A 27,267-nucleotide genomic window follows, 5' to 3' on the forward strand; every position below is an offset into this window, starting at 1 on the left:
AGCTCTGTTGGGCAGCAGTATCCACAGGTGAAGGTGGAGCAGAAATCTACTAATAGAATCACATAATTCACTCTGCAGTTTGCCGTTGAAAGTTGTACCCTTTGGTAATTGCTGCCAAGTTAGTGTTTCCTCTCTTTATTAAAACTGAAGGAGTTAATGGGTCTGATGCTTTTGTTTTTATGATGACGTTCTGTCTTTTGCTTTAAACTGCATGTCAAATTCAGATCTTGCTGTTGATCAGCATGCAATACATTTTATAAATTAGAGATATTTGACTCAAGGTAGAAAGAATTAACAGCAGAATTACAGAAATGTTTGCAAATATCCTACAAGGTAACGTTAACTAATTTGAACTGGGGAAGAGGAAACTTTACTTTAAAAAATTGTTGACAATCACAGTGGCACCAGTCAAACTCATATGGCACATCTGACCTGTATGTTTGTAAAGCTCTGAAGAGCCAAAATGGTCCGAGATGATTCTGATATGTCGTCAGAACTTTAACATCAGAAGATTCAAAAATGGCATTCAGTTTTTCTACTCTTCCTGCCATCATTATTTATACTGGGAATAGAGTTGAAGTCACATGGGTTTAAGAGCACGGTTGGCTTTACTAACTATACAGTTATTATACAGTTAAGTCAAAAGGCTAAGTTCAGTTAAGTTCAAAAGGCTGCATACATTTTCAAATCTAGCATGTTCAACAACAGAAGTTGAAAGCTCAAATATTTTAACGCAGCAACTTTATTGTACTCTGTTTAAATTCCGTTATCTGCTAAAAGCGTTGCTGACTCTCGCTCTCTTGCAGCCCGAATGAACTGCAGACACATCTCAAAATGCCGTAGAAAATAGATTAAAATTTAATAACTTCTTACATCTCTGTGCTATCAGAGTTCATTTTTAGTAGGGATGCACAATATTTCTGCATTTTCTTTTAAACATATTGGTATCAGTCCAATAAAAAAAAAACGGAGCTAATATTAACAACTTATGTTCATTTCCATCTTGTTGCTGTTTGTCTGTGTTTCAAGGGCAGAGGGGAGGGTGTTGGCCAAGGGGCATTTGTTTGGGCATGAGGTAGTGATAGTGATGCAGCGGAAGATTGTGGAGTGTTTAACTGAAGCAGAGAAGCAATGTCAGCTGTGTGGTTGTTTTTCACAATGTTGAAGGGTAGGAACATTTATTATTGGTATATTGGTTATTGGCCATAACAGCAATATTAATATCGATGTTGGCCCACATGTTCATAGAGGTGCATGCATAATACATGCCTCACTGATGCTAAAAATACATACTTTGATTCTTCTTTGCTCAGTAAGGGTGTTATTGTTAATGCAGCCTGTTAGCGCATTGATATGATGTGTAATCACTGACCAGCGCTGGTTAGTGTGATTGTGGTTCTCAGTTTTTGTAGTTTAGATGTTTTCAAGTGATCAGATATTATTTTGGAAACCAGGTGAGAGGAACATTGGAGCTGTTGATTGTGGTCAGTACAAGAAGGATTTTATCATTGGATCATGTTTTGTTGATTTAATTGTTTTCGTCTCAAAACACTTTCCAAAACAAACAGATCCAATTCATATATAGACATTTATGGCCAGTTTATTCCAATTGGACAGAATGAAAGTCAGTTAAATATATTCCCGCTTGATCTTAGTAATAATACAAGACAGTCAAATTCGGTTTATTATGCCAATCAGTAAAATGTTTTCTATTTAAGGAACCCAAGCCATTTTAATTGAGTCACTGTCTTTGCAACAATTTCCCATATGAATTTTCAATTTGGAAGGTCTTACTGTAAAGGCTCATCTAAACAAAATTAGAATATTGTGAAATAGTTCAATATTTTTTGTCACTCATTTCAGAAATGAAACTCATAAATATTCATTACACATAGAGTAAAATACTTCAAATCTTAAGTTTTTGTAATTATGATGATTATGCTGGGTCTTCCAACATGACAATGACCCAAAGCACTCAGCCAGGATAACCAAGGAGTGGCTCTGTAAGAAGCACATCAAGGTTCTGGAGTGCCCTAGCCAGTCTCCAGATCTAAACCTTATAGAAAATCTTTGGAGGGAGCTCACACTCTGTTTTTCTCAGCAACCGCCCAGAAACCTGGCTGATCTGGAGAAGGTCTTTGTGGAGGAATGGGCCAAAATCCCTGCTGCAGTTTGTGCAAACCTGGTGAAAAACTACAAGAAACATTTGACCTCTGTAATTGCAAAGAAAGGGTACTGTACCAAATATTAACATTGATTTTCACAGGTGTTCAAATGGTTATTTGCAGCAGTAACACACAAATAAATTATTTAAAAAATCATACATTGTGATTTACGGATTTGTTTTTTAGATTATGTATCTCACAGTGGACATCCACCTAAGATGAAAATTTCAGACCCCTCCATGGTTTCTAAATGGGAGAACTTGCAAAGTCGGAAGATGTTCAAGTACCGTAAATTCCGGACTACAGAACGCAGCTAATTAAAAGTCGCATGCTCTAATTTTAGAAAGAAAACCAATTCTGTACTTGTACAGGCCGCACCGGATGTTAAGCCGTGGGTGTCCCACGTAATATGATTTACACAGAAAGATATTACACGTGAGGAATTTTTAACTTAATCTGTATGGTAATATAAACAAATGCACATTGCAAATGCTTTTTTTCGAACAGTGCTTGTAACACGGGTACCTTTTAAATATACGTACGTTATCAGGAACACACAAATTTCATTGCTAATGCTGTTTTACTGAACAGTGCACAAACAACATTCCAATATCTCTTAACTGATATATACTGCAGCCTACCAGGTCAAAAGTCATTGATCGCCGCCTTCATCTTCTTCCTGCGCACTGAAACCCTCAAAGTCCTGTTCTTCAGTGTCTGAATTGAACAGCCTCAGGATCTCGTCACTCACTTCAGCCTCTTCGTTGACGCTCTCACTTGAGCGCACCCGGTCTCCTTAATCACGCAGCAGTCTAGCCTTTCGAAACCCGTTGTTGATTTTCCATGTTGATGAGGGGGAATATAAATGTCTGATTTACAATACCGGTAATTGAATTGTAAAAGTGCTCTTGATTTATCGCACAAGTTCATTGGACCTCTTTGAACTACTCATCAATTTGATTGGTCTACTGTAACCAGGCAAAATGTTTTTGGCGGCATGAAAAAAAACATGCATTAGCCGCACCGTTGTATAGGCCGCAGTGTTCAAAGTGTGTGAAAAAAGTAGTTGCTTATAATCCGGAATTTACGGTACTTATTTTTCTCACTGTAGCATCCAAACCATCACTGACTGTGGAAACGACTTTAAACAACATGGATTCTGTGCATCTCCACTTTTCTTCCAGACTCTGGGATCTTTATTTTCAAATAAAATGAAAAATTGTATCTAAAAAGAGGAATTTGGACCACTGAGCAACAGTCCAGTTCTTTTTTCCCCTTAGCCCAGGTATGACACTTTTGATCTGTCTTTGGTTCAGGAGTGGCTCGACAGAAGGACTCTGTAGCCTATGTGTAGGATTTGTCTGTGCGTTGCGGTTCTTGACTCCAGCCTCAGTCGATTCCTTGTGGAGCTCCCCAAATTCTTAAATGGATTTTGCTCGACAGTCCTCTCAAGGCTGCTGTTTACCTTTTCCTACCACACTGTTTCCTCACACAAAAATTTCTATAAATTTGCTTGAATAGAGCACTATGTGAACAACCAGCTTCTTTAACAATTACCTTGTGGGCGGTGTGAATGACTTCTGGATATCCAGTCAGCAGTCTTCACCATGATTGTGTAGCCTAATGACCCAGACTGAGAGACCATTTAGAGGCCCAGGAAACCTTTGCAGGTGTTTTGAGTTAATTAGCTGATACCATATGTTAATTAGTGTGATTCCATGACCTTTCAATAATATTTTTTTAATCACTTTTCACTATACTCTAATTTTCTGAGATACAAAATTTTGAGTTTTCATTCATAATCATCATTCATAATCATCAAAATTACAGGTGGTAAAGTCTAGAAATATCTCACTACGTGTAATGAACAAATCTGAGGTTCACGTTCTAAAATGAGTGAAAAACCAATATCTTTTTTAAAAAACAAAATTTTTTTGAGATGTGATTGTAGGTTTTTGCTCATCAGATGAGGGTTGTTTTGAATTACTGGCTCTCAAAATCTGAAGGACTATGAGTATGAGTTGTATGACAACTGATGCTTCGTTAACACTTGATTTTTTTTTTTTTTTTTTTTTTTTTGAGCGCCCCGCTCATTAAACGTCTTAAACGCTTTAGATTGTTTAAGTATGTAGTGGCACTAAATAAATCGAGGTGGAACTTTTAAAGCAAGGTGGTGCTAGAAGCCACACATACTGTGTCCAAAATGGCTTTCCAGAAAACCTAGGCTTACCCATTGTTTGTCATGGATTCAGTCATGACCTGCTTTATTGAGTTTGTTCCATCAATGTATCCATGAAGCATCATTTGTGAAAAAGCAGAATCTTGCAAGTTGCTCGAGTCCTTGGACAAGTTGCACCAGTACTCTGCAGTAAAACATTTGTTTTGTAGATTTGTGGGGTTTTTTCTTAGCTCCAGTGGACTTCATTAAAACAGTGGATTAAATCAGGCAGAGTCAGAAGGGAAAGAGATGACCTGCAGCAAAATACCATAACCTAGTAGCCTAACCATGGTCAGCCGGTATGTGGATTTATTTTTAGCACTCCTTACGTTTGGTGCTATGTCAGGAGGCTTAAAATACACTCTTGTTAAGTTATTTATTTCCCCAAAAAAATATAGATTTTCCTCAATGCTTTGACACAAAAAGTTAGGGCTGCAGCCAACAAGTATTTTAGTAACCAAGCATTCTTTCAGTTATTCTGATCATTAATCGAGTAATTGGATAAACAATTGACCCATTCTGCAGATTTTTCATTTAACTACTTCAGCTTAGTTTGAGTAAGAGAAATAAACAAAAGACAAAATGTGAGTTAACAAATAATTCAATTCTTTTTTTCCAAAAAATAGACATTTTATTGCGTAATACAATAGCCCTTTCACAATATAGCCTTGAGGTACTCTACAAGACATAGCTTCCAACATGACCTAATTCACATTACACTAAAAGATCTGTCAAAATACAATGTAACACATTGTAAAAACAACCAGTGTTCCCAGAAGTTCTCTGTTGCAGAATCATTTTAGCATAAATTGAATCCATGCCACCTGGATTGAATGCAGAACTAATTGAGAAGTTGTTAGAATTAAAGACAGAAAGGACTGGAGTTTGAAAAGTGTGTCTTCGCTTATAGTCTGATAATTATATGTATTTTTTCACATATCCTATCTTGGCATTTCAGGCATATCACATAGTGAAGCTGGCAGCCAGGGTAAATGTGCCAGGGTTGATAGGCTAATATTTAAATCTTAATGCCATTGGCATAAAAATAAGACATTTCTAAGACATTTCTATTGCCTCTTGAAGAGTGTCCTAAAGGAAGTGCATAAAATGAGGAAACCTACACGACCAATAAACCCACAAGACCAAAGAGCCATTTCTGTCATTACCAATTTATCCTGAAAAATATCAGCCAGAAAGTAAAAGATTTTAAGACAGAACCAGTAATCCCAAATTTTGTTTTGAAATGGTTCTTTTGAATGCAGAACTTAATCTGTGGTACAAAGAAAAATATTATCTTACCATTTGACCCTTAGTGTATAGTTATATTTATTCCCTTATGAAATAGCTATACAAAATGTGTCAATACTTGTCTTCCGGATGAGGTGAGCTGTGCTCAGAAGTATTGAAGCTATACCATTGATATTCATTGCAGGGTATTTTGTGTATTTATTTAATCTTATTAGTACAAACTTGCAAACTTCATCTAATGGCAAAAGTCTGTATTACAGTAAGAGATGTATACTTTAATACTATCTGACCCTCTGGAAACTCAGATTTCCATTATCCAGAGACCAAAGTGCAGTCACGCAGTCTGAAAATGGAACCAACATAAAAACAGAAGAAATACATCAACTCCCTGTTGGAGAGAACAATTCAGCTTTATCTCGGCAGCAGTGAGTGCCACTCACGACCTTCATACACATACAGAGATGAACTACTGTATCATAGTGAACAACTCCTGTGATTCATACAAATAGGTTTTACTTTTCTGTTTTGCATGTTTTAGAATTCCCCTCATCAAAAATACCCTGCAGAGCATATTAAAATGGCATTTTCTTCCTTTTAACTTGAAATATTTTGTGCTTCCACAGACATGAACTTTTCTGTATCTGATCAGCGTCCTGTGTGATTGAGCACTATAGTTTTCAAAGTGAGATGAAATTTACATCAAAACTTTAAAGAAAATTTGCTTTGATTGTTCACCTGCAACATATTCCTTTTTATTTTTCATCAGAGCACAGGATTCATTGACTGTTCAATTTCAAAGTGACTTTATTTCATGCATTTTCATCAAGTGCTACTTTGACAAAGTTCCTTAAAACTATGTCATATTATATTCCATCTAAATTCTTTACAGCTTTATGTTTTAGGAAATGCAGATCTGTGTCTTGAAGCTTTGTTCTGTTTTCTCAGTAAGACTGTTGTTCTTTAAACACGTTTTCATTCATTCACTTTGTTTTTCAATTTCTCCCAGGTCAGTTCTTCTGGGTTAACAGTTCAGCCTTTGGAGGCCCGTGGGTGCTGAGCCCCTGGCTGTGGGGGGGTGAAGGGCCATGCAGTCTGGACATGGCTGTGTTTTTCCACCCCAAACAAAGTGGACAGTACACAGTTTGGGTCATAGAGCGAGACAAGCCACCTGTCGCCTTCTTCTCTACTGACACTCTGCCACACATCACGGGGTAAGTCATGTTAGCTGGATTTTTTTTTTTTTTTTATTGGGACGTGTTGCACATCTGCCCGGCTTTGTGTGCAAAAATAATCAGACTCACACAATTGGGGGAATTAAAATGCCAAATATGAATAGCTTACATTTTTTGTTTAAGACGAGGATTTTATATCTTGGTCTTTAAAACACGTTATGCTTGCACTCATGACTTCTACTTTCTTTTAAATGCATTATATTTTCCCTCAAATCTTTTTTTCAAAACTCAAGTTTAATTCTTCTTGCACAGATATTTTCTCTTGTTGTTTTTGTTTTTTCCACACATGCTAACTTGTTCTTTCTATAGATCAAAACTGTGTTCTGAAGTCTGTTTTCCCTGCTCGGGTCCTGCTAAGGATGCAGCCCCTGACCTTCTGTCCACATAACAAAATAAATTAATTATTGTTTCACAATGTTTTACAGTTCAATGATAAAACTATGGAGGGCTGATTTAATGCTTTTTAATCAAGATGCTACAAGGGAAGAGATTTGCTGGTCAAATAATTTTTACTTAAACAAAGTGGACCTATAATGTGGATCAAGGTGGCAATCATTAATTATTGTGCTGATAGTACCTTCTTTCAGAACTAATCCCTTATTAACACCAAGTCTGTGCTCCTCTCATTGGGCGTATCATTGAGAAATGGGTCTAAACGTTCATTTTTGTTAGGAGAAATGTACTTTAAATTATAGCTTGTAAATCGGCTCTTGCATTTTCATGTTATGCTTTTTCTGTTTGTAATTTTCAAAGGCATTGGACTAATATGGAATGTCATGCTCAGTACATGTCCTGTCTCTTTAAGTGTTGGTTTGCAGGAGGGAATGCACATTAACATTGGTGTGGCTATGCAAGCGTTCAGGCCTCTCTATGCTGTTAAGGGTATGGCAGGGATGCGTTCATTACGCCTGTGACAAATTAGACTGTGCATTGTGTTCGCTCTCATTTGTAGTCAGCCGCTGCCGCCCACCCACACCATCTCTTCCAGCCGGAAACTCACATGAACACATTTCTGCTCCAATGAAACGATGCATGATTCATAAAAAATATAGACAACAACAAAAGCAAGAAGAGCCTCTTGCAGACAATAGGAGAGATGTTTTAGGTGTTAATTATTTATTTTTGCATTGAAATTCTGTCCCATGTTTTGAAATGTTGTCCCAATTCAGGTATCAGGGTGTTTAGCGGAATCAGGAAAGCATCTCACTATGGTCATTCATTCAGCACTCCTGTTTCTGGGTGCTAAAATAACCCGAAATCCTGCTTGTTAACAGCCTACACATTTCCTTTCTTTGAAATAAATTTGATCAAATCAGTTATAGAAAATTTTCCAGTTTGTTGAAAGTTGAGCAGGAACTTTTAATTTATATAAATTAATCAATATTTATTAAAATAATCGACAGACCCTTTCTTTCCCAGGCAATATTTTGGTCATACATTTTAAAACACTGACAAGATTCTGAATACTAAATTACAATTTATTATTTGATTAATATTAATTACATTTAATCAAGGATTATTGTTTTTTACAAATTACTCTGAGGACTATTTCTTAATAATTTATTTATTCAAATAACACAAAACAACTAAAAGGTTAACACTAATACAGCAAAACATTTACAGGGGGAAAAAAAGCTTAGTGAATAAAAACAGGAAATATTTAAGTTATTATTTAAGTTAAAAAAATTTCGTCTTTTATCAAAAGGTAACTGCTGTCACAGGAGTTTGAAGAAAGGGTTTCAACATCAACATTTTGAGTCCTAACACCTAATGTTCATTTTGAGGGGATGTTGTGCAGGCCAGCCAATAAGAAAACTTCAACCCTATTTTTTTTATGAACCACATTATTTAAACTTGGTATCTATAAATGCTAAAAAACATTAATTTGATTTAAACTATGTCGTGGCTGAAGCTGCCTTCCTGTTTGAGGTCTCCAGCATGCAGTCATTCTGCAGTCAGAGATTATTCACTAGTTGAACTAACCACAGATTATGTAAAAAAGCTATTTCTGGCTTTCTAAATTCATAAAATGATTTTGTATGTTTTTCTTATGTTTCTGTGTTCTGTGCTTTTTTGTTGTTGTTTTTTTTACATTGATGCTTAGGAGATTTAGCTTGCAATTGGCATGGTGTTTAGGCTTATCTAACAGGTCTGTCAATGTTATTTTAAGGGGCCTTGGAGGAGCAGTTCTTGTGGTTGAAAAGTGAAATCTAAAATGTTATGAAGACTACAGATGTAAGGAAAAGTCCATAACAAATACAGTGCCTGCAAGATATGGTGTTGAGGTGGGACAGCAGCTAGCTCAGGGAATAGCTAACGCAGTAAATTTCTCACACCAAACACCAGCTTATCCGTTTGATCAGTATCTTGCTTTTGCAGAGATATCTTGCCCCTCAGCTTATCATTTCCACGTGTTACACAGTGAAAGCCAAAGTCCACTATAAAGGGAAAATGTATGTTTTTTGTTACTGTATTGGTATACTTTAAAATGACTTTTCCGAAGCTGTCACACCCCCTAGCAAGTAGGTCCTGGAAAGAGTTTATTGGGTTTGATATGATTCAATCAGACTAGATTTCACTTTTATATAATTAAAAATAAAGTCCTACCACCACTGGACCAGTTCTTGCTTCGCTTTAATAAATAAACAGTTTAAACCTTTAAGTTCACCATGATTTATTCCGACACGCTGAAAATCACAGAAAATAAAAGCACATTTCTCCTCCATCTCCCCTCCAAATAGCCTGCAGCCTGTCACAGTCTGCCAGCAGAGCATACTGTGTGAATGTTGTTTTTTCTCAGAGGCAGCCAGTGGCACAGTAAAAAGTAAATCACCTGCTGCTCCCTCAGGTTAGACGGGCTCCTTTTAAAATCTTTACATTTTAAATACTGTTTCGAGTGTTTGTGTCAGCAGCGCAGCACATTATTCATAAAGTCAGGGTGCAAACGGTTATATCCAGTTCATGCAAGAACATAAAGAATATCTGTTATCCAGAAAAGATCCCCATTGGTGTTTTTATTTCTTTAGGTGCCATCAAACCTTCTTTAAGAGACATAACTTCTCCTACCAATATTTATGGAATTAAATGGTCTGAAAAAAGATAAATATGTGTGAACAGTAACTAGGTACACTTTATATTAAAACAGCATTCCTAACGGACATATTCCTTCATTACATTGGAACCAGTAGGCAGATGCAGCATCTTGAATCAAATAGGTGCAAACAATAGTATAGAGTTGGAAAGTTCCATCTGACTTGTTGCTACCTGTATGACAAAGTCTGGCTGCTCCCTGTGTGCCACTTTATACACCGTGTTGCAATATGTTTCTGTTTTCTAGCCAATTCAAAGTGAGAAAATACCTCCAGGAGGAAGATGACTCATAATCCTAAACTCTTTAAACATAAATGGATGTGGTCAAACTGAAGCGGGTTCTAAGGTTATTTGGCCATTTAACACATGCAAATTGGAGTATTTGGCTAACAAAGGGTCTGTACCCACCATCTGTCATCTGAGCTGTATTTCCTATTTTACTGTGGAAGAAATTATTCAGCTCTATATCACCTTTATTATCCATGAGTTTGACAAATTAATTAAAACAAACACTCGTTTTTTTCTCTAATAAGAGGGTTACCTTTCAGTTTTAGGCTTTATATGGGGCCTGTGGGACACAGTTAAGTTAAAACTGTGAGTAAATGTTCACCCTAACCTGCAGGCAAATCTTGTCTTGTTGTGCAAAGCCTTTTACCTCCGAGCCTCCTTACTTATAAAAATCACTCTAAAATAAGTGGGAAGAGTCTGTTGTTTGACATTTGTTTCATTTATCTGTTTTATTGAACCAAACTAGTTTACTGTTACACATTCATTAAATAAGCAGGTATGTAATGAGTATTTAGCATAAACACTGATGCTTTCTAATGCACGTTTGATGGACTTTGACTGCCAGCATTCTAAGATTTGGGGAGTAAGCAAAGGATTTGGGTTAGTTTTATGAAAATTCCCTTCCTCTTACATGTTTTTCTCAGACAGAAATGTCCTGTGATGGTCATTGCTTTCAAAGACCTCATTTACTATCGGCAACGCAATTTGTGCCTCCAGTCATTTTGACTTAATAAAACCTAACTTATTGTAACCAAACATTAATGGGTCACTTTATCAGATCAAAAGAAGAAATGTGCAGACGGCAGATCAACATACGATTTACACTTGACTTTTTTTTACTATTTCTTATAACCATAAATTTCAATGTATAATGTGCCTCATTGTGAAGGGAAATGAAAAGGATATCTGGTTTTAAATCTGATACATCTAAAAAAAATCCCCTGCTACAGATGTGCTTTAAGAAATCACCTAAATGGTAAACAGTCCATGTGGAACACACCACACAGCTCCGTAATAGTTGTTCTCAGAACACAACATGTCCACTGTAAAGCACGGTGTTGGCAGCATCATGTTGTGGGGATGCTCTTATGTGACAAGGACAGGGAAGATGTTGCAGCTAAATATGGGGCATTCTGGAAGAAAATCTTTTAGAGGCTGCAAAAGATGTGAGTGAAGTAGAGGTTCACCTTCCAGCCAGATAATGACCCTTCATAAACACAGAGTTAAAACAGAAGGGTTCAGATAAAAACCTATTCATAAATACCACACTCAGATTTTTAATTGTAAAAAAATAAATTAAAATAAATCTAAATCCATGAATACTTTTATATTCAGTTTCATAATTCTGACATACATTGTGCTGTTCCATCAAGAAATCTGAATATAATAAATTCAAGTTTGTGGTTTTCATCAGTCAGTCATTTTCTACCGCTTATTCCATAGTGGGTCGCGGGGGAGCTGGTGCCTATCTCCAGCAGTCTATGGGCGAGAGGCAGGGTACACCCTGGACAGGTTGCCAGTCCATTGCAGGGCAACACACAAACAACCATACACACACTCATTCATACACCTAAGGACAATTTAGAGTGACCAATTAACCTAACAGGCATGTCTTTGGACTGTGGGAGGAAGCCGGAGTACGCGGTGAGAACCCACGCATGCACGGGGAGAACATGCAAATTCCATGCAGAAAGACCCCCGGTCGAGAATCGAACCCTTCTTGCTGCAAGGCAACAGTGCTACCAACTGCTCCACCGTGCAGCTTTGTGGTTTTAACACAATAAAAATTCAAAAGTTAAGGTTCTGCAAATGACTCTGCAGTCTGATTTAAAACCTAGTCCAATGCTAAAGGCTTGGTACCAGAGCCAGTTTTAGTAACAAAACGTTTATTGAATGTTTCCAAAAGAAATCCAAGCAGCTTTGAAGCAGAGCAAAGGCTGGAATGGCTGCAGGAGCATCTAGGAGTAAATGTACCGTTCAGGAGTAACGTCCTTGTGTGCAGATCTTCAATTGTGTGCAGTATCGGGCTTACACCTGTATGTGATGTGTCACCAGTTGAACCTAAACCATGTTATATGTCACAACTAAATTATCATGCAGTTGTGATTTGTGACAGAGGTGACTAAAGGTTCATATGGTGGCAGCGTAATATTCCCCAGCACCTCCACACTTTATCATATATGCAGTATCTCTCCCTGCTTCATTTAGCATAGTATTACTTCGCACAGCGTCCACTGCAACATTTTCATAGGAGCCTACAGAATAATGAAGAACTCGTTTATCGTTTGCTCCTGCAATCGTTTGCTTCTCTCCGGCTCATGTTCTCTGTTCCAGGGTGCATCAGTGTGAGGCATAATGTGATGAGTTTTAGGTGTGAAGACCTTCAATGCACTTAAGTGTTGGTGTGGAAAGAGGTTGACATCATTTAAAACACAGCAGTGGAGCAGTATCATTCCACAAACTGATCAATACGTCCTTTAATGCGGGGGAAGGAGGCATCAGGTGAGGCAAATGTTAATGATAAACTTTAAAGTACAATAGAAGCATAAATCCAAGTGATAAATGATACAATATTCCCTCGTACACATGCTTGCATATTAAAGAAAGAACAACTCTTGGCCTGTGCACCTAGTGGAACAATTCCCATTTTGTTTGTACTCTTTGAACAGAAAAGCAAACTGAAACATTGATTTTGGGGAGTTAAAATGCTGCAAATAGTTTCCAAGAAACCTTCCCAGATCTGCATTTCACACAATCTGTTTAAACAGGTCCTACAATAATCCTCACATATTTGTTCTGCTTACCTTATACCTTTTATTTATGTAAATCCACTTCATGGAGTTTTGATTAAGTATTGAAGAGTCCAATAGATCTCAGTTGAAAGTGTAATAAGAGGCTTTACAGTTCTGTAAAAAATATATTTTTGTCTTTCTTTTTGTATATTTAGAGATTAAAGTTATCCAAACCAACTGGCACTATGTAAAAAAAAATGAATGAAGTTTGATTAACCATGTTTCTTTTGTTCAATTTTACTAGCCACACCCAGTCCCAGTTACTGCCAGACCTGAAAAGTCAAGAAATCTTAAGCCAATCCTACAACATGAAATATGACAAAACATTTCAAAATCTATCACATCATGCCCCAGTCTGGAGAAATTAAAGAACTCATTAGAAACAAAATCCCAGACATCTTTCAGACAGGAAATAGTCACAAAGCCATTTCTAAGGCTGCAAAACTCCAGTGAACCACAGTGAAGGGTATGATCACAAATGAGCATTGAACAGCATTAAGACTTTCCAGCAGTGGTCCGGCTACCAAAATCATTCCAGCAGCAGAGACTGATGAAAATGGCCTCATTTAAAGAGTTTTCCAGAAAATCCCAAGACCATGTCATCTGTTCACAAGCTTAATCTCAAACACACTTGGGTTATGCAGCACGACAGTGATCCAAAGCACCCCAGAAAGTCCACCTCCGAATTACCTAACAAATGAAGGTCTTGGAGTGGGATAGAAGAAGCATGTTCCTAAACCCTAAACAGGTTGTTCAGGCCTGAAGACCCTCCTATTATCTTTAATAGATACAATAATTCACAGTTTTTTATTTGATCTAAATACTTTTTCACAGCACTGTACTTATTTTTTCTTTTAGTGATTTACAAAAACACCTAAAAAGAAACAGTTGGCTACATTCTGAATAAAACAATGAAGGAAAAAAAAAACAAAGCACATAAATCCATTTTAAAATCTGTCCAAAACAAGTTGCTGCATATACATTTTACAGTTACTCTCCTGATGATTGGTGTCCCGCACAATGAGACAGACGGCTGGAAACAAAAGTGTAGCTCTGTGTTAATTTCACATTAAGCCAACTATAATCCTCAAAAGTATAAAGGATTACCCCTGCCTACAACTTCATTTTTCAATTTACATTCTCATAAATGACAGCAGACGTTCCTTTACTGGGATCATGTCTTTGCAGAAGTCCAATACTAAACACTGTAGCTTATATGCTGTTTGGTCTAAAGAATAAAGCTTCTCTGGTAATTCAGCAGAGGCCTCAAAAAGAATAAAAAATTTATCCAAAAAGCAGCTTTATAGACCAGACCGCGCATCTGTGATTTCAATTACAATAATTTAGCTATTTTGCAGGAGCCTTCTAGTATGGATTAAAATATCATCTGTAATTTTATTGCAACAAATTCCTAGCTTCTCTAATAAAATTACATGTAAAAGGTAATGCAAAATACTTGGGTCGCATAATAGGAAAACATGCAGTATGCGATAATATGGGTGAAAGTAGCAATAATTATATGACTTACAATAAATACGTAAACAGTGTTAAATTCTGTCTGCTTTGTGTTCATGGCAACTATAGACCCCAGATAATCTATGCAGCTATTGGAGGGAAAATAATAAAATTCGTTATTTCCATCTCAACAACACAGTTTCTTAATGACATTACCACCTTGCTACCTTTTTAACTTTTAAATTTTTTTGTGCTGCATTAAACAAGTGTTGCAAAATATATTACAGACATAGAATGCCTGAAAGTGTGGTACTTAATTTGCCAACAGTTATGGCAGTCCAGAGAGTTCGTCGTGATATGCATGTCATACAGTGATATGGCGATAAGGATAAATTTGTGCAGTCCTATTAAATACTGTATCCACAACAAAAACCCGTATAAAGCTGCAACACATTTACAAGAAATACTAATACTTTAAAGTATTAGCGGAAACAGAACCCAGGTCCAGTTTAAATTAGTTTGTTTGACGCCTTTCATTTTGATTGCATATATATGCATAAAACAAAATCCGATCTTCAACATGTATTGCCCCATCTATGAAGATGTTTGAAATCCGTCTTTTGACACAAAATCACCTGTGTCCTTCTCTCCTAAGAATCCCTATAAAATATAGTTACTGGAGCTTGAAGCAGCATTTAATGACACAATTAGACTATTAGGTATTCTAGTGCAAGTTATATGTTTGCAATGTGTTTGGTTCTGATGCTCTGTCGATACAAATGTGGGTTATTCAAACTACATATGGGAAGGTTAAGAGGACATGTCATTCAAAGATAGTGGCTGTTTTATAATCTTAAGTCAGGTAAAATGGTTGCTTGCCCATATCTACATTGATTAGAAAGTTTGGACGGGGCCTTAGATACCATTCAGTAACGAGGATGGGAAGGGAGGTGAAAAAAAGAAAAATCCCCAATGCTCACTGTAGGACTGGCATCTTGGTGTCACCATGTCTCCATAGCAACAATTTATTTTACTAGGGTTTCAATGATTTTGGACAATGCTGCAAACTAAAATAAAATCCTGAAGAATTGATTAAACTAGAAAATTTCGGAAGAAATTTAGACGGGGCCTGCCTCTTGGTGCGTGCTTCTGGACCGGAAATTGCTATTTTTTTTATTGTCTATGCTATTATCAGCTTAAAATATTACTACTGACTCCGGAAGACTGAGGCTTTTATTTTGAAATTTTCAGTAAGCCTTATTTTAAAAGGGCCAACATAGTCCCATTTCCAACACTTGATGAGCTTCAAAAATAGTGTAAAGGCCAGTCCTTCAATGAATCTATAGTTTAAAATGTAAGGGCTTTTATTTTGTAGAGCATGTTTTGTCTTATTTTGAAAGACCAGCATGGTTGTCCCTTCAGGTCTGGGTTAGTTCCATTAGTTAAATAGAACCCGCTTGCTATTTAAAAATAATTTTCTATGCAGTTGTCAGCTCACAAAATCCATAGTAACTATGGAAGATGTGGGCTTTTATTTTGGAAGTTTCAGTAAGCCTGTTTCAAAGGACCAGCATAGTCCCATTCCCATCACTGGGGGAGCTCCAACAGTAGTGTGAAGCCCACTCCTGCAATTATCTATTGTTTAAAGGCTTTTATTTTGTAGAGCATGTTTTGTCTTATTTTGAAAATCAAGCATGGTTGTCCTTTCAGGTCTGGGTTATTTCTATTAGTTATATAGAACATGCTTGCTATTCTAAAACCATTGTGTATGTTATTATAAGCTTTAAATAATCATCAATAAGCATGGAGGGTTGATGAAAGAAATTGACCTTTAGGGTCAATCACTGTTGTCTGGGTGTTGGAACAGCAGTACATGCTGTTTAAGTTCCCCACAGAACATGGCCGCCATGTAGTTGCCTCCTATGAAGATGGTCAAAGGGGGTCGGGTCATGTTTAAGCCATAGAAATGACTGAAAATCAATGAAAGTCAATGCAAAGTCCTCAGAAAGATAGTAATCCATGTATGTGTATATGTCTGTGTGTGTCTGTGTGTGGGTGTGTGTGTGTGTGTGTGTGTGTGTGTCTGTGTGTGGGTGTGTGTGTGTGTGTGTGTGGGTGTGTGTCCCATTGTGAGATACAGAGCGGCAGAAAGAAAGACAGAATCACATCCAGACATATACAGTAGGAGATACACAGAGCTATAAATAGAACAGTGAGGAATGAATCAGCCAATCAGCAAAGAGCGTCAGTGTAACTTGACACCTGCTGTTTCTCACTGACTCAGCACCTCACTCTGTGTCTCCCCTGGTCTAGGCTTTATAACATGGAGGCGCATGCTCCCGAACGACTGGCCATAACTCGGAAACCGTAGGGGCGATCGATGTCATTCTTGGATCGTTTTTATCAGAACGGACAGGGGAACGATAATATTCATCCTTTATTTTTGAAAATATAATAATAAAGGCACAACACAAGGTGAAAAGAGAGGGAAAATGGAGAAAAAGACAAAAATGCCTGAATATGCTCCCGAACAAAGTCTAATATCTCGGAAACCGTACATGGTATTTGAAATTTTTTTAAACTGTGGGCGAAAGCTATCCCTCGTCCCCAATCATGGAGATTTTCATAGCTCTATGTCATTCACAGTATAAAATAGGATGATGGAAAGAAATGGTGTCACTCATGGATTACTGGTCAAACTCTTATTGAAAATACATGGGAGGCCTACAGAATTCCTGTGAGTCTTGGCGATCGAGGGAGTTTGACAGAAATCTATGAAACCTAGAACAATTTTAAAGTTATTGTGTGAAGCGTCCGAGCCGGACGTTTTGATATATATATTGTGGGGGTGCACGCTGCGGTTCGGGCCGCATTAATCTGGACGGAAGAAAAATAATAAAGAGTCCAGTTTAGAGGTGAATAGTAATAGGTGCCTCCATGCAATGCATGGGGCATTGAATGCCTCCTATGCATTGCTATGGCAGGCCCCAATGAAGTGTTACTCTACATTCTGCTAAGAACCTTTGGGCTCTGTAGTTATGATGCATAGAAAATGAGGATGGGGTCTAAAGAAATCTCAGTAGCAGAGGATAAAGCCAGAAAGCATTGTTGGATGGCCTCTGGCAGTGCTGCATGGGAAGCAGTCATGCTGACACCACTGATCTCTGAACTACTGACGTTTGTTGAACTGTCTCTCAACAAAAGTCAGCAGCTGCTCCTCCATAAAGGTAATCTGAATTTGTACAACACAAACATGAGGCCACTCCTCTAATCTGCAAAAACTGATGCTAAGCATCAGTTTTTGCAGATTGGATCAAATGAGGAGAATCACCGACAATTACGCAATGGATATGTTTTTATGTTAGTAAAAATACACATTAACTGTGAAGAAATAGGATATAGGTGGTTAACCTGCCTCTGCTCCAACTTCTTTCTGAGTGTACTGTAGGTGTAAAAGGCTGGATTTGGTTAGAGATCCTAAATGAAATTAAGTTCAGGCTGTGACAAGAATTGACTTAAATTATGTACCAAATGAAAACACCTCCAAAGGTTTTCAAACATGGGTATGTAACAAAGTTCCAATAATAGTCTGCTTTTTAAAGCTTGGTACATTTAATTTGAACATTAGCTTTTTAATTATGTTCTCCTTTCATGATGATAAAACAGCTACTTTATCAAACAATTCCCTCAAGAAACCATGCCAGCAAGGAGCAGAAGCAAGTTTTAATACTTAAAATAAAAGATTCAGCTGTTAAAGAAAATAAAATACTTAATCTAATTAAAACAAAAACAAGTTATATAAAAACTTTTAAGCAATTAGGTGTCATCTTAACCCTTATACACCAAGAAGCTTAAAAACTAAGTATTGGGGTTCAATAAAATCATCCTGCAGCAACAAACAACCAAATTATCATTTTGTTCATCAGTAGAATTTCTAGAATCTCTACTAATAAATCAGACAGAAATGATTCTCTGTAAAACAGGTTGCAGTTGTTCCACCAAGTTTCCAATAATCGTGATTTTTTTATGAGTCCTTCAGTGAGTGGAGAGATGGGTCACCTCAAGGCTCTCTCCCTGGTCAATCTCTGTATCCATCCCTGGCATGGATTGTCTATACTCCATTCAATGCTCGCTGGAGCTGACCTCCACCTCTCTGTGGAGTGCAGTCGCCGCAGGGCCACATCTGATGGGAAACGCGCTGCTCAAAATCTGGGAGCGCTGCCAGTAAAAGGACTGCAATTGTGAGGAATCATTAGGAGAAGAGGCCCCTCAGATCTCAGATTTTCGTTTCCTTTTCTTTCTCTGTTCAGCCAGCAGTGCTGAACATGAAAGGACTTGTCATGTACTTATGCCTAGTGAGATGCTGTTGCACTTCATTTTCTCCTACAGAAACATTTTACCGAAGGTTTCTGCCCTTTTGATTACTAGAAGAAAAACATTGACACAACAGCTGCATAGACTTTGTCTATCTAGGATTCCCACACAGTAGGGAAAAGTCTGAAGTTTTAGTATTTTCCATATCTGGAAAAATGTAATCTATGAAAAAACTTTTTTTAGTCTTAAATCCATCCATCCATTTGTCTGATTGCCATCCATCCACCCATCTGCTCCTTTAATTAGCTGTTTTGTACAAAAAGAGGTGAAAGAAATATTTTTATGATATAATCATGTTTTGGTGCGTTTGTCACGAGAGATTAGTCTTACAAAACAGAGCACTGAACACCGCCATAGCAGGGAAAAAGAAAAAGCTTACCATTTTTGTTCAGATTTCACATCTCAACATACTCCTTCCCATGTATTTGTCTCCTGAGTAGCCTTCTCTGCCATTTTCCTGTTTTAAATGTAAATGAGAGTTGTCACGGCAATCGTTTCATACTGTTCCTGGTGGCTTTCCTACCAGTTGTCAGAGAAAGGAAAGGAGCAGCATTATTTTCACTGGCTGATGCATTGTGTTTCACATCATCACTGGCACTAAAAATGAAATTTTAAAAGAACTCTTAAAGGAAAAGGAGAGCAAGAAACTCAAGAGGTGACTTATGATGTCTGCTGGTTTCAAATGTTTTTTTGTTTTTTTCAATTTCTTTTTTTTTTCTTTTCATTAAAATATTAAACAACAACTCAGAAGGTTTTTGTATGAATGTGCCTGTTTCTGGGAATGCTGTACCAGTAATACTGTGAAAATCAATCATCAGTACAGAAAGAATTGAATTGAGAATTCAGAATAGGGGTTTAGGGTTTGCCCTTTTTTTACTGTTTTACAGGCTTGTTCACACTCTTGTAGTACTTTATACTGCCAAAAACTAGTTGCACAAACTGAAATAGACCCAGTCAGAAGTCAATTCAGTTTTTTGTATAGCATCAAATTGGAACAGATGTCATCTCAAGGCACTCTACAAACACGTCCAACAATGTTTAATTTTTATTGGACTTTATTGGACTTGCAAATCTAGAATAGTTTTAATAGGGCACAGGATGGCATCAGGAGTGCAGTGTGGCATCAGGCAGTTACTAATGTATGGGGTGTACAGATGCCAGTGGCCCAAAGTTGGAGCCAATTGGTTTGTAAGGACAATAGGGACCTCACCTGTGAGGAGACCTGTAGAAATGTTTTTTGAATATTTATTGAATCTGCCATTCATCCTGACAGAGGTAATGGACTCTTTAATCTCAGCAACTGACACCATCCAAATGTATTTCACCATGTTATTTGTTAACTCCTTGAACACCAACACAGAGAAGGTTGAATGGCTTTAATAACAATGACCCTGCATTACCATAGATGGTCATCGTGTGTGAATGGCAGGGAAGAAGTCCGCCTAATGTTTGGGAGACACGCATCCATATTATTCCTGTATCATGCTATGAGGAATCGGAGGGTCTGTCACCAATCCACCTCTGATGGGGATTTAGAAGGACCCTGATGGAACGGTGCTAGGTCAGTGACATGTCTTCCTCCTCCTGACATAGAAACTTGGTACTTTCAACAAAGCAAAACTTGTCTATGAGCTCCCTTTGTCATATTTTGGTCATCCTTGTCCCTCTTCTCTTTGAGGAATCCTAGTCGACTGCAATGAATGGCTGCTCATACCAAGTCTGGTTCTGCTGGCGACTCCTTAATGTTGGGAGTGGTTGCTTTCCACTGACCATGTGCTTGCTCCGGTTAAGTGATTGCTGCAAAGTCAGTTTCTTGACATTATTGACTGGGTTTTCTCTGATTTTATTTTATTTTTTCCACCAATTGTCATCATGATTTGAATCGCATTATATTACTAGAGATAAATTTGAATTTATGTAACTGAATTTGTATTTATCTTTATCATTGGATTGTATTGGATAGATTTGATAACGGTATATATTCCTGGATTCTGGGAAATTGACCTGTTTGTCTTTAAAGTAGCTTCAGATGACATTTGGTGTGAAATGGCATTAAATAAATCAACTGAGCCAGCAGTTCCATGATCTTTCAACACATGCAGTTTCCTTTAAATTCCAGTCAGTCAGTCAGTCAATGATGATGTAATTATGAATATGAATATATTATTTAATATTAATATTTTAATATTTTATTAAATAATATTTCGGTCTGTTAAGGGTTGTCCTGTGAATACCAGCCCAATAAGGCGGTGGTATTAGGACAAAATCGAAAGGGATGAGCCAAGCTCTGACATTATTGAACAGCATAAACTCTGCACACACATGGAATGAATTCACACAATTTCTTAAAATATAAGAATTTATTAACAAAAATAAGTCAACTCAAAGTCAAACATATTTCAATCAACAAACTCTTTACTATGCTAAAACAATCCAACTAAACTACCAAGCAGAATTAAAGGATAACGAAGACTAATGGGCTATGTACAATATAAACAAGTTGATCAAAGATGGATGAAAACCATGACCGAAAGAGTGATGCATTATTACCATGCAATGTTTATGTTTGAGAACCAAGGATTATCTTGAAGAATCTGGAAGTAAGTAGGCAATAATTGACATACCTTTAGACAACCATTCGCAACGCATGATCAGTTAAAATATTATTTTAATAAAATAAATATTATTTTAATAAAATAATATTTTAAGAATGATTTGCTTCTGGATGACCAATTCTCAACAGTGTTTAATTAGCTGCCTTTATTTAGTAAAATAATATTTAAAGAAATATTATTTTGAATAAGAACCAAATCTTTCTGGAGAAATTGCCTTAATGGTGTTTACTTAGTTTTCAAGTTTGGTATAACAATATTTAGGGAAATATTATTTTACTGGATTGAAAACCAACAACCTTCTTGGGTAAATGATCTTTAGCAGGCAAGCACGTGCTCTTAGCTGTTAGCAGTTAAAGCTAACAAAAGAAGCTTGTAGCTTATCATCAGAATCAAACACATACCCTTAAAATACCGTTAATAAAATGGTTAAAATGCATAAGCATGGATGGCACGATATGGCCGATCTTCTGTGTTTAAAATCACCCTCTAAATAAAGTTTTTCTTAACTTTAAAACAAACACAGAACACACAAACTGAGCACGTGTGTGGAGCAAGTAATCTGCCAGCACTAAGATGGCTGAGTTTCACACAAACAAAACCAAATTTCATAAAATGAAGAATGTTTAAATTATTTCATTCTAAGTTCTCTCTCTCTGCCCAAACCTAACCTCTCAGGTGAACTGTGCTGAGGAAAAGCTGTCCAGGGCGACGAAGTTTGAAGAAAACATCCACAGTGAACAAAAAGCCAAGCCACGCTTGTACCTTAATTATCCCCGTTCATGAACAAATATCGGATACACAAACAGCAATTAATTCATACTTAACTTAGTGCAAATGATCGCGTGATCGTATGACACTCTTAGATCCAGTTTGGCAAACAGAGTTATGTCTGTTTGCCAGCAAAGAGACCTTAGCGTGCTGTGTCTCTCTTTCCAAATCCGCCAGGGGACCACTGTGGAAGAGACAGAAGCTTTGCAAAACCGGGGTCTTATTCAAAACAGTGACGTCACGGGTAGTCCACTGTTACCCCTTTTCCTGGCTGTGCTGGAAGTAGGTTAATGCGGTTTATTTTGAAAGTTCCAGAGAAGTTCGTACTGGACTTTCATGTTGTCCCTATGGCTGTGGTCCCAGCAATGATTTTCTACTGCTTTTTCCATTGTGGATTGCGGGGAAGCTGGTGCCTCTCCAACAGTCTATGGGCGGGAGGCAGGTCACACCCTGGACAGGTCGCCAGTCCCTTGCAGGGCAACACAGACACACACAGGACAAACAACCATGCACACACTAATTTATGCCTCAGGGCAATTTAGAGTGACCAATTAACCAAACAGTCATGTTTTTGGACTGTGGGAGGAAGCCGGAGTACCCGGAGAGAATCCACGCATGCAAGGGGGAGAACTTGCAAACTCCATGCAGAAAGACACCCAGCTAGAAGTTAAACCCAGGACCTTCTTGCTACAACGCAACAGTTAACCATCTGCGTCACCATACAGCCCTGCATTTAAATTACACTTTACCTTTATTTTGATAGGGAGCGTATTACACTAAAATCAGGCAAATTATTGAATGCTTAGATCTCTTGTTTTCTCTCGGGATGTTTCTAGATACATTTACTCTATTTGTGCATAGTTTTATAATCATTCAGCAACGTTCTGGTGACACTTAATGATGGGACCTTATCTATAGCAGAGGAAATAAAACATTCCCTGCTTCATATATAGGCACTTGCAGTGAAAGGATGAGCATTTCCACAGATGACTTCTCTCTTGTTATCTTCAGCTTGAATACTCGACACTCCTTTCCTTCTCATGTGCTCATCATCTTTTCTCTTCTTCTCCACAGAAAGATTATATAAGTTCTTGTGGTTTTTATGCCCCAACTCTCTCAGGCTATCATATTCTCCCTCTTATCTATAGATTTCTCATCTTATTCTCCCAAAGTTGTCCTTTTTCCTTCCTGACACCTGACGTTTTGAATACGAGTGAAGGGAGGGTAGTTTGGGGGAAAAAAAGGGAAAGTGACCTAGTTTTAGCTTTTAGTAAATGTGTAAAAATAATTGAGCTGAGGTATTTAAAATTTAGCACCTCAATTGTTTGCATAAAATCGTTCCTAGATAATGAGATTTCACCTCCTCAGTTCCCCCATTTTTATTGCTCCTTTCTAAAGAAGCTGTTTTAGGGCTCTGTCACTTTTATGCAAATTAGCAGTATCTGGCCGCACTCTGCACTTCATACTTGTGAAAATTAAACCAAAATTTATAAAGGGCAAAACATTGTCACATACTTGACTCCGTACACCCTATTATCCGACAGCGGGAGAATGTGCATGGACATATGTGGGTCTTTGTAGCCAACAACAGAACATCTGCCTTTGAGGGTAGCCATTGTAAAGCGGGTCTAATCCTCTACTACAAATCAAGTGGGTGGAGCTCTGCTTCAGTTGGTAGTCAGGGGCTTGGGTAACGTTGCTAGGTGCCAGTATAATTGTGACGTCACAATTACACAGCTTTTGAAACCGCACATTTTCTAGAAAAAATAAAACATTCATATATAGCCAAAAAACAGCTTAATGTTTTTAGGGGGGGTTTGCGTTTGGACTGTTTGTAGAAGCATTAGAGACCTAAATGGAAGTATAAAAACAGTCAAAAAGTGAATTTTGCATAATAGGCCCCCTTTTTAAATACCCACCCAGTATGTCTTTTTCTCAATGTGTAATATTTCCATGTATTTAGTGCGAAGCAAAATGAACAAACAGATATAAAGAAAGATCAGTTTGACAACCTGCACTGTTTTCTTGCAGCCTGGAAACATGACAGAAGTTTGATTTGCATTCAACAAGTCTGTCATCCTGTTGACTCTAGCTCCCTCTGTAACATTTGGAAGTTGTTTTACATCTGAAATATTGGACAGTTTGTTTGAGTTGCAATGCGTGTTAGCAGGAAGCAATCTGCCAAGTGCCACACCAAAGTGGCACTCTACTGGAAACACAATCCTCAGTACAAGTGTTGCAGTGATGTTGCGAATCCGTTTGAACAGTTTGGTCTATCGCCACGCCAGCCACATGAAAGTGGGCATCCATTCACTTTTAAATGAACACAAATAGAAAAACAAAGATGTCAGCCAGATGGTTGGAATCATTTCTGTTGTTTCGTGTCTAAATGGGAACATTAATCTTTTTAATTAAGCTGTCCAGTCATTGGAGGAAATGTAGGTTTAAGCTTGTCCAAAATTATGGTGGATATACAGACACAAACATGAATGAAACCAAGTATGAGCCAATGTTTATGAAAATTGGGTGACTGCTAAAAACTAGGGGGGCATTTTAGCAACCTAAAAATATTAAAGTTGCTCCAGTCTAAAGATGTTAGTGGGTTCCATGCCTTGTTTAGGAGCACAACAACAGTACAGTTAATACAATCCCTTAAACAGGAAAAATTAATAAATAAAAAAAAAAAAAAAACTTATGCACCTGAGCCCATTGTCATCATTAGTCTTCCCAACTTTTGGACAAATTTAGGCAAAGAGCTTTTATCTCGTAGCCATCTCCTGATTTATGAAGATCAACACAAATTGCATCACTTCAATTGCATGTTCTCTTGTCTTTCCCATTTTGAAGAGGGCCTGTGTGCTTTGTCATATTTATTCCACATTGAAACAAAAATTCAGAAATTCATGCATTTTTAATTATAAGTTCCTAGTTACACTAATAATCTTAAAAAAATAAGTATAAATTACAGAAATCCATAATTTACATGTGTTTAACAGGGCTTCTTAGTAATTTTAAAAAACTGTTACTTCCTAATGTGGGATTTATTTCCCCTAAAGACTAAAGATACATGTGAGATTATGCTACTGCAATAAAATGAGTTTGTTTTGAGGCTTTTTAAACACCTCTTCAACCTCTTCAAAATCCACTTCACATGAAAGCCAATGATGTGTTTTTGGAACTGTCCAAAGCCTGAGCAGATGTCACCTTACATCATGTCCTATTTTATACTTTAGGCTGGGGTTGGAACTCCCAATAAAACCACTCTTTATGTAGAAGATCTCAAAGCTGTAGCTTGTCTTGCAGTTCAGGTTTGAGTTCGAAGTACCATTTCACCTATTCTGTGCTATGTTTCACTGTGCTATGTTATCATCACTACATTTTCTCCTCTTTATTATTGTTTACTTGATAGAAAAACATACTATATTTGTGATTATGCTATTTTCAAAAGTTCCTGAATTGGCATGGGAGCAAATTTTTTTGCTAGCAAACACAGCTTCTAATGCAATAGGCTTCACTGTTATCCTCACAGCCACTGGATATCTGCCAATCATCATTAGGTATCTGATGTGTCAAATGGGGGACATCTCTATTTATGCGATGGGGAAGAAAGGGGCTAAAATGCTGTTGAGTTTCCAGAGTGTGGTCAATCTAATGTCCGTGTTGTTAGTTTTTTTAGGCAGGGTCAAGTTGACACACAATTACTAATATATGCAATATTCTTATGTACTTGTCCTTCCAGAATATATATGGTGCAAGCTTATAGATCTTTTTATGCATTACTTCACTGTTGAGGAAGTTAGAGATCAGTATAGCTTCATTTAGCCCTCTTCTCATCATAGGCTTTCTCTGCCTCTACAGCTAAATCAGTTTGACGTCAGACAACTAACACAGTCAGAGATAACAAGCCCGACCATGTCTGACAGATGAAGAGTTCTGCTTTGGTCTTTAACTGCTTGTTCTCTATGCTTTTCCTCTTTCTATCTGCTCTAGAAAAAAGGTCAGCCTATCAGACCAGGTGGTGAATTCTGAAGTTCTCCTGCTTAAGCTTTAATGGCTGACGGAAGGAGAAAATGATTCCTTCATCCTTGAAAGCCTCTTAACTCACTTTCTAGTCTTGAAGTTTTTTTTACCCAAGCACATTGTTAAAATCTAAAACGTTTTTTCTTCTTCATTCAGCAGACAATTCAATGTTTTCTCCTCATGTTGGTAAAAAAATAGAGATCATTCATAATAATAAATATCTTAGGTGCAGTTAAATTTATTCATACAGCACATTTAAAGAACAGTTAAACCAAATGCCTTAACTTTAAGCAAAAATGTACAACCAAAGTTGGATGAAATAAAATGAAAACATAATGAATAAATAGGATTAAAATGAGAAAATATGAATAGATAATTAGAAAAATCTAAATCTAAAGAGAAAATATGAAGAAGTGCTGTCTTATAGGTTATTGAACACGGATACATTAGTTATTGAACACAGGTACTTTAGTAAATGTTTATAAATATCAACCTTAGCTAAATTTGTACAAAGTACATACGCACACACAGTATAAGAACGCACATATGAGACAATATTCTTTTCTAGCATGGTAAACTATGGAATCATGATTCCATAACAAAAACACACCTCACAATTTGATATATTTTTAAATAATCTAGTTTTCCCCTCATTTGTTTTCGTTGCAAAATCTCAAGTAGCCTAAGCATCCTAGAATATGTATTTTATGCAAATTTTCTAACCTTAAAAAATGACTTTTAGGTACCTGTTTACAGATTTCCAGAGCTAAAATTACCTTGCAGCTGTTGTTGCTCACGGTATTGAGATGTTTCTCTAGATATTCACAAACAAACTCGTTTTTCGGAAAGGAAACAGATGGTTGTTACAGCGCTCTCTTTGTGAGGGTTGTTTCTCTACATATAGCTGCCACCCATGCTGCCCTCAAACCATATCTTTATTATGTCCCAGCGCTCAACCGCTCCTTGGAAAACACCCTCTGGAATATGAGCAGCTGGCTCGTT

At 37.3% G+C, this 27,267-nt stretch overlaps 1 protein-coding gene across 4 annotated transcripts in view; it reads left to right on the forward strand.

Moving 5' to 3' along the window:
• alk (ALK receptor tyrosine kinase) overlaps positions 1–27,267 on the forward strand; it is a 541,946-nt gene that overhangs the window by 340,825 nt on the left and 173,854 nt on the right. For all 4 annotated transcript variants that reach the window (XM_047345720.1, XM_047345721.1, XM_047345722.1 and 1 more), the window contains one exon: positions 6,638–6,842. In XM_047345720.1, the coding sequence (XP_047201676.1) occupies positions 6,638–6,842 (205 nt within the window). The remainder of the gene's footprint in view (positions 1–6,637; positions 6,843–27,267) is intronic.

Source organism: Girardinichthys multiradiatus, chromosome 19, assembly GCF_021462225.1.
Source record: "Girardinichthys multiradiatus isolate DD_20200921_A chromosome 19, DD_fGirMul_XY1, whole genome shotgun sequence".
NCBI lineage: Eukaryota > Metazoa > Chordata > Actinopteri > Cyprinodontiformes > Goodeidae > Girardinichthys > Girardinichthys multiradiatus.